At 42.9% G+C, this 14,470-nt stretch overlaps 1 protein-coding gene across 1 annotated transcript in view; it reads left to right on the top strand.

Annotated features, from left to right (window-relative positions):
* LOC141161554 (aldehyde oxidase-like) overlaps positions 1-14,470 on the top strand; it is a 220,963-nt gene that overhangs the window by 134,780 nt on the left and 71,713 nt on the right. The window contains exons 10-12 of the mRNA XM_073646513.1: positions 580-752; positions 9,168-9,273; positions 9,356-9,478. Of these exons, the coding sequence (XP_073502614.1) occupies positions 580-752; positions 9,168-9,273; positions 9,356-9,478 (402 nt within the window). The remainder of the gene's footprint in view (positions 1-579; positions 753-9,167; positions 9,274-9,355; positions 9,479-14,470) is intronic.

Raw genomic sequence — 14,470 nt, 5'->3', positions numbered from 1 at the left:
GGTGACTTCTCCCCACCTGCTGACAGTGATTGAAAATCATCTGCCTATATGTGCCTGATGCTCGTCAGTCAGTGTCAGTGGGCGGGGAGAAGCCTCCGGGGACCCGCCTGTATGACTAGTGCACAGTGCAGCTCGGTCCCTGGCAGTAATTAAAACTATGCTTTCCTCCCCTATGAATAAAAGCAAGCAGCTCCTGGGAGGATATAAATTATTTTCCTCCCAGTATCCGCACTTTTATTAAGGCGGCCAGGCAACATTTGAAAGCTATTTACCTGGGGATAAACCCTATATCTACGGGTAGACAGCATTTTTGCACATGACAGGTTCCCTTTCATAATTTCAATAATAGATAATATTAGCAGATATCTAGAAACTTCTAGATTGGTCACATGCTCTCCTATAGCTATGTCTCTATAGTAATTGATGCAATAATTAAATATCAAATCAAATAATAATAGTAAAGAAGAATTAATAAAAATATCACAAAGGGATTCATTGTACCAGTTACAACAATCCTGTAATATCCTAGCCTAATCAAATGTTTGCATTTTAATAGCATTATCTGTGTTTACAACCTAGAATCAAGAGCTCAATTACCAACATGAAGTTGAAAATGAGCAGCCGACGCCTTACACTCCTCATCTCCTTCAAACCATAGTAGAGGAAGAGTTTGATGATGAAGACACATCAGCTGTGGATGGAGAGCTTTTTCTAGCACTAGTAACCAGCAGCAGACACAAGGCTAAAATTATGTAAGCTTCTATGTTATAAGAATAATATCAGGCAACGCAGAGAAAAAAGTTCAAGAAATTGTCATTTACAATGTTGTTCTGTTAACATGTATTTTTTTTCCATCAATAGCTATTCAACATCAGAAAGAAAAAGACACTTATTAGATTACCCAGAAACCTTGAGCAAATATATCTAGTGTCATATGTTTCAATATTTAATATTTTGTCCAAAAGTTAAATAAAATATGTAAAAAGAATAAAAAAACACACAAAAGTGCACAGAAATCACAAAAAGCTGTTTCGCCACTAAAAACGCAGCCTTTTTGATAAAACAATAAAAGTACACATAATTAATATCTCCCCGAACTATAAAATTGTTGCGTTTTATATTCCATATGGCAAACACCGTAAAAAAATAATAAAAAACACAAAACAAAATGTAGCTTTTTCATCATATTGACACACAAAAAATTGAATAAAACATGATCAAAAAGTCATATGTAAAAGAATATGATATAAATGAAAACGCCAAACTGTCCCGCAAAAAGTAAGCCCTAATATAGCTAATTGGGCAAAAAAATAAAAAAGTTACAGCTCTCAGAATATGATGAAGCAAAAGCAAATACATTTTTGTAAAATAATGTTTTTAGTGTGTAAAAGTAGCAAAGCATAAAAAAGGAAAGATATGAATCTGGTAGCACTGTAATCATACTGATCCAAAAAAATAAAATGGTCTTATCATTTTTATCATATGGAGAGCTGAACAAAAAATGAAAAAGTGAATTGTTGTTTTTTGTTCATTCTGTGTCTGAAATATCTGAATAAAAAGCACTGAAAAAATTTCATATACCCGAAAAATACAGCTCTGTTTGCCAAAAAATAACATTACAGCATTCAGAATATGACAACAAAAAAACTATTTTGTATAAAAAAGCATTTTTACTGTGCGATATTAGCAAAGCATAAAAAAAATATATATAAATCTGGTATCTCTGTAATCGCACCAACTCTTATCACTTATACCTCACGGTGAACTGCATAATGTAGCATACCTGGCGGCGTTCTTGCATGGTGTTCCATCTCTCATCATGCAAGATAGCAAACTTCATCTCCCGCCAAGCTTCCTGGTCTGGCTTCTTTCCTTGTGCTCTGCTCTGCTCTACTTTGGCTGCATAGGGCGACGCCCGCTGAACTTCCTGTTTCTTGTAGCTGCTGCGGACACGCCCCTGTTGCATCTTCAGCCTATTGCTGTCCATCTTTGGGTATTTATTCCACCTTCTTCCTCAAGATGGCGCCTGAGCATTGTGTCCTGTCAGTTGGCTTTTTGTCTCTGACGTGCCAGGTCCTATCCTGTTTTCCTGCCTGTTTTCCAGTTCTGTGTCTGAACTGTGGTCTGTTCTTGTGAACACGCTTCCAGCCTATTCTTTCGCCTTCTAGGGGCCGTATTCCTAGATCTGCCTGTCTGTGCCTTGCGGTATCTGTTCCTGTCTGAACAGTGTCCTGTTTGTGTTCCAGCCTTGCTGTATTTGTTCCCGTTCCTCTGTTCCCAGTTGTCTGTGCCTCGTTTCTACTTTAGCCTTTTCTCCCTTTTCCCTCTATGTCTGTTTTCTGCGTCTTTCTGCAGAGTCTGAACTTGCTCCTAAATTCCTTCTCGTCGTCTCTGTACCTCTGTTGTGAATTTAGTGTACGCTCGCTACTTCTTTGTAAGTACTTTGTGTGCTTCTGGTTCTGCCTTTCCTTCTCCGTCTGTTCTTAGTGAACAGAGTCTTATCCCCTTGCCTTGTCTCGTTCGCCGCTCCGGCGGTTCTTGCCGCTCTGCGGTTTCCGCTCTGCTTCTGCCTCGCCTACCGCTCTGCGGTTTCCGCTCTGCTCCTGCCTTGTTTACCGCTCTGCGGTTTCCGCTCTGCTCCTGCTTAGCTTGCCGCTCTTGCGGTTTCTGCTCTGCTCCTGCCTTGTTTGCCGCTCTTGCAGTTTCTGCTTTGCTCCTGCCTTGTTTGCCGCTCTGCGGTTTCCGCTCTGCTCCTGCCTTGTTTGCCGCTCTGCGGTTTGCGCTCTGCTCCTGCCTTGTTTACCGCTCTGCGGTTTCCGCTCTGCTACTGCCTTGTTTACCGCTCTGCGGTTTCCGCTCTGCTCCTGCCTTGTTTACCGCTCTGCGGTTTCCGCTCTGCTCCTGCCTTGTTTGCCGCTCTGCGGTTTCCGCTCTGCTGCGGCCTTCTTAGCCGCTCTGCGGTTTCCGCTCTGCTCCTGCCTTGTTTACCGCTCTGCGGTTTCCGCTCTGCTCCTGCCTTGTTTGCCGCTCTGCGGTTTCCGCTCTGCTGCGGCCTTCTTAGCCGCTCTGCGGTTTCCGCTCTGCTCCTGCCTTGTTTACCACTCTTGCGGTTTCCACTCTGCTCTTGCCTTGCTTGCCGCTCCTGCGGTTTCTGCTCTGCATCTGCTCGCTGCTCCGGCAGTCCTGTCCTGCTCTGCTTGTGCTCGCTGCTCCGGCAGTCCCGTCCTGCTCTGCTCTTGCCCACCGCTTCGGGCGTTCCCTCTCTGCTGTGTTTGGCTACCGCATCTGCGGTTCTGTTTCTGTGACCCAGTCTGTACTGGGTCTTGTCCTCTCTGTGCTCCAGCCCGTCCTTTCGGCCAGGACCTCCCTGCCTGCATATTCTCCTGTATCCACCCGTCTGCATACCTGCCGTGTTCGCTTATATCCACCAGTCTGTGCCAGCCTAACCTGCCTGTTCCAGTAATCCCTGTGTGGGTCAACCCCCGTGTCCGGAGTTTGACCTGGAGTAGCACCTGGTCCCTCTGCCCGGTTTCTCCCTGGTGCACTGGCGTCGTATGCCGTCGTGCCATCTTGGTCGGATCGGCCAGATACTTAGTCACGCCCCTCCAGGCACTCTCCGGTTCATGGTCCAGTGGAACCACTTCTCCCGCACACGCCAGTCAGTCCGGGCGTGTGCATAACACATAAAAATAAAAACTATTCTTGTTCTGCTGTCTATTTGTTCATTCTACCTCCCAAAACTTGGAACAAAGCTCAGTTCACATTTATCCTGCACACTCCGCTGAGCACTTATGCTGGAGTTTCTGTTTATATCCCAAAAATCGCAATTCATACTAAAGCCCTATTGGAACCACTCCCTTATGAGGCCGATGGAGTCACTTTGAACTCCATCTGGTCTGTGTTCCGGCAGTGTCCCATCATTTTAAGTGTCTTTTTAGCGCACAAGTGTGGGCGACCACAGTTCTTTGCACACATAAAAAGATGGATACCTCCAGAACAGACATCAAACAGAGTTCAAAGTGTCTTCATCTGCCTCATAATAGTAAGTGGTTCCATCAGGGGTTTCATCTGAATTGTACAGTATTTTTATGGGATTTACGCGGAAACCCGCATGTAAGTGCCCAGCTTGCTTAGAACACAAGAATGTGATCCCAGCCTAAAGTTTTATGTTCCCCAAAATATTACCAATAAAAGCCCTAACTTATCCTGCACAACACAAGAACCCAATCAGGTCCATGATCTGTCACTGGAAATCACATTACTGGTTGAACAAAGGCTCTGGAAAAGCGACAACACCTCCTCAAATGAAATCTAGTGAAATCTGCGCTCCCAAATCCAAATGTCCCCTTCTTCTGAGCTGCATTGTTCCTAAACCACAGTACGGGTATGTGCCCACGATCCGGAGTCGCTGCGGCCCTGATGCTACAGAATAGCCACACGGCTTCCGCCCTCATTATGCAAATGAGCGGCTGCAATTTTTTTTATCATATTCTTTACTTTCCTCATTGATGTTAATCTATAGGGAAAGTCCACATGCGGACCCACAAGAGAAATTGACATGCAGCGGGTCTGAAAGAAGCGCTGCATGTCAGTTTCTGCAGGTGATCCATAGGTGAACAGAGACGCATAGTGGACATGGGATTTCTAGCAAACCCATCCACTATGCTGTAACATCTGGATGCTACGGGTTTGACGCTGCATAAACACGCAGCATCAAACCCTCAGCGGCTCCTGATCGTGGGCACATACCCTAAGTGGCCACGTTTGGCATTATTGTAGAGGGGAAAGCGCACTTAACAATTTACGGGCTGCGTGTCTCCAGAAGAAAAAGCTAGGCACAATGTATGGGGGCTCAACAATTTATGGGGGTCTACACTGTATGGGGACACAATGTATGGGCACTAAGCTGACATATTTGCAATTATCCAGAAAAAAAGTCTGGTGTGGATGTTACAAAATAATCACTGCAGCCACAGATTAATTCATTAAGAGGTGAAATTCTACAGTGGGGTCACTTCTTCGTTTTTTCTTCTCATCTGGCACCTTCAGGGCTCCGCAAATGTCGCCCCCAAACTATTCTAGCAATATCTATGCTCCAAAAGCTAAATAGCGCTCTTTCCTTCTCAGCTCTGACGTGAGGCCAAACAGCAGTTTCTGACAATATATAGGGCATCACCGCATTTGGGGGAAAGTGACAAATTTGCAGCAAATAAAAAATAATAATTTTTGCCACTAAAATGTTATATTTCCACTTCCTAATGTTATAAAATTTTGTGAGGCACCTATGGATTCAAAATACTCACTACACCCCTAGATGAATTTCTTAGGCAGTGAAGTTTCCAATGCATAGGCGTCAAACTCAAGGCCCGCCATGTCATTCTATGCGACCCGTGTGGTCAGGACACACTTCAAAACTGCTCCGACCAGCTCTCTGTATAGGGAAGGTGGAGAGCCGGTCAGAGCAGTGTTGAAGTGTGCGCCGGAGCTCAATATCTAAGATGGCAGCCGTTCCCTTTGCTGGCGCCATCCCCTCTACTAAGTACTGGCTGCGTTCTATGTCGACACAGCCAGTGCTTAGCAGAGGGGATAGAGCCAGCACAGGGAGCTGATGCGATCTTCAAATCTGAGCAGATGCAGCCAATAGAGAGGGCGGCGCCAGCATAAGGAGCAGGTGCCATCTTTTGAGTGAACAGTGCATGCCGTGAACACAGTCGGCCTGCATGAACGGTGAACGCAGTGATCGCAGTCAGCCTGCACAAACAATGAATGCAGTGATCGCAGTTAGCTTTCACAAAAGATGAACACAGTGATCGCAGTCAGCCAGCACAAAAAGTAAAGGTCAAGAATGCAGTAAGCCAGCACAAAAAGTGAAGGCCGAGAATGCAGCCAGCCAACACAAAAAGTGAACGCAGCCAGCACAAAAAGTGAACGCAGTCAGAGAATGCAAACAGTGAACACAGTCAGCCAGCACAAACCATGAATGCAGTCAGCCAGCACAAACAGTAAATGCTGTGAATGCAGTCAACAAGCACAAAAAGTGAACATGGTGCACGCAGTCAGCCAGCACAAAAAGTGAACACAAAGAGCGCAGTCAGCCAGCACTTTTGTGTGGTTCCATTTTTTAATTAGAGCAGATGCAGCCAGTACATAGCATAGAGAGCAGTCCATCTTGGACTCTGAGGTATGGCACAGCTCTATTAGCCCTACTACCCAGGGATAACTCTTTTAGCCCTACTACCCAGGGACAGCTCTCTTTGGCCTACTAATCAGGAACAGCTCGCTAAGCCCTTCTACCCAGTGACAGCTCTCTTAGCCCTACTACCAAGGAACAGCTCTCATAGCCCTTCTACCCAGTGACCGCTCTCTTAGCCCTACTACCCAGTGACAGCTCTCTTAGCCCTTCTAACCAGTGACAGCTCTCTTAGCCCTTCTACCCAGTGACAGCTCTCTTAGCCCTTCTAGCCAGTGACAGATCTCTTAGCCCTACTACCAAGGAACAGCTCTCATAGCCCTTCTACCCAGTGACAGCTCTCTTAGCCCTTCTACCCAGTGACAGCTCTCTTAGCCCCTCTACCCAGTGACAGCTCTTTTATCCCTACTACCCAGGGACCGCTCTCTTAGCCCTACTACACATGGACAGCTCTATTAGCCCTACTCCCCAGGAACAGCTCTCTTAGCCCTACTACCCAGTGACAGCTCTCTTAGCCCTTCTACCCAGTGACAGCTCTCTTAGCCTTACTAACCAGGAACAGCTCTCTTAGCCCTACTACCCATGGACAGTGCTCTTAACCTTACTAACCAGAGACTGCTGTTTTATAGCCCTACTACCCAGACACAGCTCTCATATAGCCCACGGCCAGTCTGTGCATTGCAGTCCATGCTCACACCATGTTACACAGACATCTGCATGAGCCCTTACAATTTCAAGTGGCCCTTTGAAGTCAACCATAATGCGGACATGGCCCTCGATGAAAATTAGTTTGACACCCCTACAATATGGGGTCACTTGTGGGGGTTTCTGCTGTTCTGGCACCTCAGGGGCTCAAGCTAATGGAGCCCACAATCTATTCAAATGGAATCAGCGTTCTAAAAGCCAAATAGCGCTCCTTCCCATCAGATCCCTGCCATGTGATCAAACAGTAGTGTACAACCACATATGGGGTACTGCCACGTTTGGTAAAAATTGCATAACAAATTATCTTGTCCATTATCTCCTGTTACCGGTTGTGTGAATTAAACCTTTGAGGCTAAAGTAAAATTTTAGCGAACACCCCTCAGTTTTTCATATTCATGGCCCAATCTTATAAAATTCTGTGATGTACTTTGTGGGATAAAAATGTTCTCCAAACCCCTAGATCAATTCCTTATGAGGTTTAGTTTACTAAATGGGGTCACTTGTGGGTGTTTCTGCTTTTTTGGCACCTCAGGTCTCTGCAAATGCAATTTGATGTTACAGTATTTTAGTGGAAAAAAATTTAATTTTGTTTGTTTTCACATCTAAATGTTATAAGTTTTGTGAATCACCTGTAGGTTAAAAATGCTCAATACACCACTAGATGATTTTCTTGTGGGGTCTAGTTTCCAAAATGGGGTCACTTGTGGGGGATTTCTTCTGTTTTGTCATCCATAGGGCTCTGCAAATGCGACATGGCATTCACAATATATTCCAGACAAATTTACTTTAAAAAAATCAAATAGCACTCTTTCCTTTCTGAGCCCTGCCATGTGCCCAAACAGCAGGTTTTTTTTTTTACCATATATGAGGTAGTATCGCGTTCGGTAGAAATTACGTAACAAGTTAAGGGGTCCGTGTTCTCCTATTGACCATTTTGAAAATTACAAATTTGGGGCTAAAACAACATTTTAGTGGGAAATAAAAATTTTTTGTTTTCACATCCTCATTTTATAAAGTTCTGTGAAGCATCTATGGGTTCAACAAGCTCAACATACCCCTAGATTAATTCCTTGATGGATCTAGTTTCCAAAATTGGATCACTTGTGTGGGTTTCTGCTGTTTTGGCACCCCAGGGTCCGATTCCATTATTTTCAGAAATAAACACAGATACAAATACCTAAATTTACCACTAATATAAAGTACAATGTGTTACGAAAAAAAATCTCAGAATCACTAGGATACATTGAAGCATTCCAAAGTTATTACCACATTAAGTAACACTGATCAGATTTCAAAAATTGGGCCTGGTCATAAAGGTCAAAATGGGCTTGCTTACCAAGTGGTTAAAGTGGATCTGTCACCAGATTTCATAACACAAACTGTGTACATTTTTAAATCTCTTAGACCTGACAAGACAGATGTACTATCTTTGAAAATCCATGTACATCTGTATAATCCTTTGTAAAACTTTCCCTGTGTAATATTAAAATGTGATATATTTTTTGAGGATTGTATACAGCCATTTTTGCCTTAAAATGCTATAGTTAGTACACCAACCTCATTGGGTCAAATAGACTTATTTAATAAAGTGTGTAGTTTGTACCATGAAATCTGATTACAGATCTACTTGGTGTTTTAGAACATTACTGGGTGATTTTTTAGGTCTTAATTCTACTAAACTTCTCAATTTTCCCAAACTTTTCAAAGACAACAACTAACCCCTTTACCTCACCTGCTGGTCTTGATTTGGGAAGCTAAAGGCAGATGTACAAAGGAAGTGTAATTTTTTTTATGCCAGCTATTCAAATATTTTGCAGACCATGTAATGTATAGCAAAGCCCGGTACACCACAGTTTGGCTACTAGGCAGAGGACGGGGGACAAAATGTGGGAATACTTTTTATGAAAAGGATATTGTTTATCTGATGTCAACATCACTGTAGGATTATACTTGGCGTACCTGTGCCTTCTTTCAAATGTTATCAACTATTTAACCGTGTAATAGTATTACACAGTTTACTAAAACTTGATTCCGAGTCTCTTTCTATCTTTTATTCTATTGTATCTATATTGTATCTTTTATTTTATTTATTTTTTAACTCCACTTTTGAACATTTTTGCATTTTCGGTATTTTACTGAGCGGACATGTTTGGCAATAGTCTGATAAATATCCTGCATTCTCATTGGTCTTATTGATTGAAAATAAAATAAATGATAGTTTTGTCTCAGCAATGTATGAACGCTTTTTATTTACTTCTTGCTTTGTCCTCAGATCCATAAATAAAGAATATGCACTAAAAGTACCTGGAGTAATTGATATAATAACCTTGGCAGACGTCCCAGGACTGAACAACTCCGATTTGTTTGCAGAACACGAAGTATGGTTGACACATGACAGTTTTATCACTTTATCACACACTATGTTATGTTTATGAACACCAACATTTCTGTTTTCTCTAGGTAAAATACATTGGGCAAGCTATATGTGCTGTAGTAGCAAACACCCAGAACCATGCCAATCAGGCAGCATCACGAGTGCAAGTACAATATGAAGACCTGGAGCCTGTTGTTCTATCCATTCAGGTAAGAATATTGTGCCCACATTGCAATATCAGTCATGTATTCCATAAAAAATCAGAACAGAATAATGTTTTATCTGTTTTGAGATTTGGTTTTATACAAATAACAGAAATTGATGGTCACTTAGGACCAGAGAAATATTAAGAAACATAGAAAAAAGAAACTAGTACATCAATATCATATCAGACGGCAGTCCCTAGAGCGATATGGACTGGTCTCCATCAAGCAGGCGTCAATAATATGAAAGCTGACAAAGGACATATAGAGCATTATTTATAAGACCTTATCTACCAGTATTATGGAGTGCAAGGAAGCAAATGCCCCCGGTATTATATCTAGAAAGCACAAATAATGTTACCGCAAAAAGTCAAGTAAGATAACAGTTTAAAATGTAGGATAGAAAGTAGTGAGAACAAGGGTACAGAGAGAAAAGAAAAAACAAAAAAGAGGGAAGAGAATGTAGTTTGGGGAAATATTTCTAAGGCTTCAATAATATATGGATCAATTATTAATCAAGAAAAGGATCAACAGAATCCACTATATTAGGCCTCGAGAAAATAACATCTGGAACTCAGGGGAGTCCTTGAAAAAAAACAGATTCTCCAGAGCTTTTGGAACTTTTTGTTTTTGCTAGTGTAGCGCCCCGAGGGTTCGGTCGCTACAGAGGTATTGCACCTCACCCAGAGGTGTGTTATCCCACTCCCGGGTAAGGATGGTGTGTGGACCGGGACTCAGTTAGCTGCATGCATCACACACACCCCATTTCCGGGGGACAGCTCAACGGTGCTCCCATTAGTACAGTAATGCAGGCACGACAGATCATGTCCCTGGCTGGAGTGGGGAGGGGGGAGGAAAACCCAGTGATGTAGGAGCAGGAGGAGACGGTTTCTGGGCATAGGTAGGAGCTCATTGGTTGCTTGTCACCTGAGCTCGCACACTAGGGGAAGGTATATAAGGTGGGCACCATCTTAGTTCTGGGTGGAGTACAGTGCAGAGAGAGGAGAAGTTCAGCCAGAGAGGGCTGACAGGGAGCTGTGGCTCAGTCTGGGCCCAGCTCTACGAGGCAGGCCTAGGGTGAAGGCCGGAGCCAGAAAGAAGGAACAGAAACAGAAAGGAACAGAAACGGAAAGGAACAGCAAAGAAAGAGAAGTACCCAAAGTATAGAAGGGCCCAGAGACACGAAGGCAGAAGAACCCTAAGGACCCAGGAGATTGCGGTGACGGGTTGGCAGAACAGGGTACCGGATCCCAAGTTGGTGGAGGTGACTAATCCTTAACCAAGAACCGGTGGTCGTGATCATTTACTGGTGCGACCCCTCACTGCACCTACTAGGAAGGCACACCACATAGGATCAGGGAAGTGGACACCCAGTCCTCCCAGGAGAAGACTCGAGGCAGCTGGACAGAGGTAGTGTCACTGGTGGGGCACGGCTGACGAAAGGATAGAAGGGAGTCCTGTGCCACACTCCGGAAATACCTGGGGGTTGGCCGAGCCCCCTGCCTGGTGGACGCAGCACGGCTCGGGCGGTCCTACCTGTGCACAAGTGACCTGGATGAGAACTGTGAGTAAAGATCCTGAACTGCAACACCTTGTCTCTGTGCTTTCTCACCGCGTCAGCACTACTAGTACTGGGACGCCCTGCACCACAACCACCATCATCACTCTACACTGCCCTGAGGCTATACTCCTCCCGTGGGGAGTTGTACTACACTCTGCTGCACTCACAACACCAGCCTCAGCGGTCAGCCCTGCAGCGGCGGTTCATCCTGACCGCAATCCACGGGTGGCGTAGTCGGACATTTAATCATAAAAACCACATAAATAGACTGCCACTGGTTTGACCACCCTGAGCCACGGGACTGGGTCGCCGCCACGGTGACTACAACCCCCAGCATCCACAAAAAGGCCCGGTTCTGGGTTCCCCACGCGGCCCAGGGGGTGCGTCACTAGTATTTTACAAAGACAGCTGTTTTCTTACCGCAACGATGTGACATATGTCGATACCATAGTGAAAAAGTAGCTCTTTGTGGGGTGTTATTTACACTATGTGCAGTGTTTTGATGGTTGACAAAGAACACTTTTTTCTAGAAAGGATTGAACTGCATCCTTATATAATGTTAAGTGCCTACATTGGTCTTACAACGCCAGCAAATGTCAGGGATGGAGAGGTGGATGGCATGAAGTTGGGATGGGCAGCAATACTACCTAGTAAATACTTTTTAATTTTTCTCCTGAGCAAAGAATGCAGTGGAGAATGTGTTTGTAAAAAAGTAATGCTTCCTGTCATTAAGATAATGTGATTGTTCTATTTGAATTTTTGTTCAAGTGCCTGTTGAAAACTCATAGGGTATTTTTAGTTGAGGTTTCTTGGAGGAAGAGTTTTTTTTGAAGGAAGTGTGTGTGGAGCAGAATGAGCATCCATCTCATCGACAGTCAATAAAGGAGCGCAACTGCATATATTCCAACCATGAGAGTCTGTAGGTTCGATTGTGAGATTTTAAGTCACTGAATGAAGAAAGACTAGAATCAGCTGGCTCATGGTGAAAAAAAGTGACCTCCACACCTCTCCAGCTGAGGATGGAGTCTCTACGATATCCAGGACAAAATATGGGTTATAGGGCTCATAAGTTTCCTGGTACATACATGTAGAATATTTTTTCTTAACAGTTTGTTTCATACTTGTAACTCTATGTTGGTTAATGTTATAGGGCTGAGTCAGGGATTTGTCTGCTAATTGTATCCACGGGAAATGTTTAAAGTGGGCAGAGATCTTCTCTTGCTCAAGAGAAACCCACTAGTTTGTTGTGTCGTGAATGTGCCAATCTCTCAGATGTATAGAATGGATGCTAGATAATAGATCTCCAAGAAAAAAGCACGGCTCCTCTTAGGGCTTTAGGGTGTGTAAATGTCTGTAGACAAATGCTGGGCTTATATAAACCCCACACAAATTTGATCATGACAGAATGAAGCTTTTGGAAAAAACAAGCTAGAGCGATAGGTGTAGCCTGAAAAATGTAAAGAAAGTGAGGCAATACATCTATTTTGGTGGAGTTTATCCTCCCAAACCACATTAGTTTTCTTTCGTTAAGTCTTTAAGCTCATGATCGAGAAGATCTTAATAGTTCAATGAATACATTTCATTGTGATCCGATTGGATGAACAGCCCCAAATACTCAAGTTGCCATTTGAAAGGAAAGTTATCATTCACGAGACGGTCCTCTGCAGGCGGCAATGTGACATTTAGATTCCATTTTTGAATAACAAAATCCCTTGGTTGCTTATGTTATATTATGTATTTTATGTATGTGCAAATATGGTACCTTCATTGCCTTGTCCATTTAATATCTGTAGTTGTACCACTTCATATTATACACAGAAGTACTGTACTGTGATACACTTATTTTTATATGGCCACTTGGTCTTAATTTCTAGACTTTTTAACCATTGGACACTACACTAAATTGTGTCAAGTCCTGCTATCATTTATTTGAATGCATCAAAATTCCCAATTGTGATATGCTATGATACCAGTTATTTATTATCTTCATTATTGTCTCTATTTTGTATAGTGTGTTGGAATGTGTGTCATTTAATTTTATATGACCACATAATCTATAGTTATTTAAATAGCCAATACAAAACATTATTTTTTGCCAACTAATCACTATATTCATTAGAAGTGCCATATATAGGAATATTTATCTATGGACTTAAATTACATTTATCTAAACTAAAATGTAAGACCTGAGAGTCTGAGACAATAATTTGGTTGGCTGCAGTGTTAATATTTGACACTAAGGTAAATTATTTTTTAGATATGAAAAATGCAAAATATAAAGCCATGAAACAACTACAAATAAAAGTACTTAGCAAAATTATAAATGTGTTTTTGTATTATTAGTGGCAGGGCTGGACCCAAAACCCTTTTCACTAAAAGATCATTAAGATAAAAGCTTACTGTTTCCTTTTTTGGCTGTCTGTAGCTTTAAGGCTAAAGATAAATGGCAACATTGGTTGAGTGACTGCAATTTGCAGAAGTCGCGTGGCAAAAACAAGTGTGCGACTTGTCTGCGACTTGCTGTAACGCGACTATTTTAGAGCTCTGATTTTTCTATAATATAAAACACACAAATTGTGATTAAGTCACAAGCAACATGCGACTTGTTGCATTTCGCTTGCAATCTGCATTGAAGTCTATGGCAAGTGCGTCGTTTGCGACTGAAATCGGACTCCTTTGGAAACATTTGCTTCTCTGTGTCACAGTTCCAGGATGTCGCAGGTCACAATGTGACACTATGAGAAATCATTACACGCCATATTGTAATGTGACACTGCGATATCAGTGTCACACGGCAAGTGTCACTGTATAGTACTAGCCTAAAGCAAATGAGCTGCACTGTAGAGGATCAGAGAAGCTTGACTGCTTTCCTCCCAAAACAATGCCACACATGTCCTCAGGTTGTATGTGATATTACAATTCAGCTTTAGTCACTCCAGTGGAGCTAAACTACGGTACCACACACATCCTATGGACAGGTGTGGGGCTATTTTTTGAAGTAAGCAGCCATGCTATTCCTATATAGCCCTTTTAAAGGGAATCTGTCAGCAAGTTTTTTTATTTAATCTGAAAGTAGCATAATGTAGGCACATGGAGCCTGATTACAGGGATGTATCACTTGTTACGCTGTCTGTTGTAGTGTCAATACAATCAGTGTTTTATCAGCAGGAGATTATCACTACAGGACTAGGTGTCCTGTGCAAGACAGTCCAACTAATTTGTGTAGCCCCGCCCCAACCACTCTATCAAAACTGCACCAAGCAGCCCAGTAAGTGATACATTTATTGACTCAGGCTCTCAGCCCCTAAATCATGCAGCTCTCAGACTACATAGCAAAAACCTGCTGACAGATTCCTTTTAAAAATGTCATTAAACTAATGACTGCCACTTGCTTTTTATCAGATTGTAGCTCTGATTTTTATATATCTTTGTACCTT

The sequence above is a fragment of the Phyllobates terribilis genome, unplaced genomic scaffold (assembly GCF_046119375.1).
Source record: "Phyllobates terribilis strain yellow unplaced genomic scaffold, ASM4611937v1 Scaffold_9__5_contigs__length_417890890, whole genome shotgun sequence".
NCBI lineage: Eukaryota > Metazoa > Chordata > Amphibia > Anura > Dendrobatidae > Phyllobates > Phyllobates terribilis.
The sequence above is the reverse complement of the archived record's forward strand: the minus strand, read 5'-3'. Positions and strand labels throughout refer to the sequence as shown.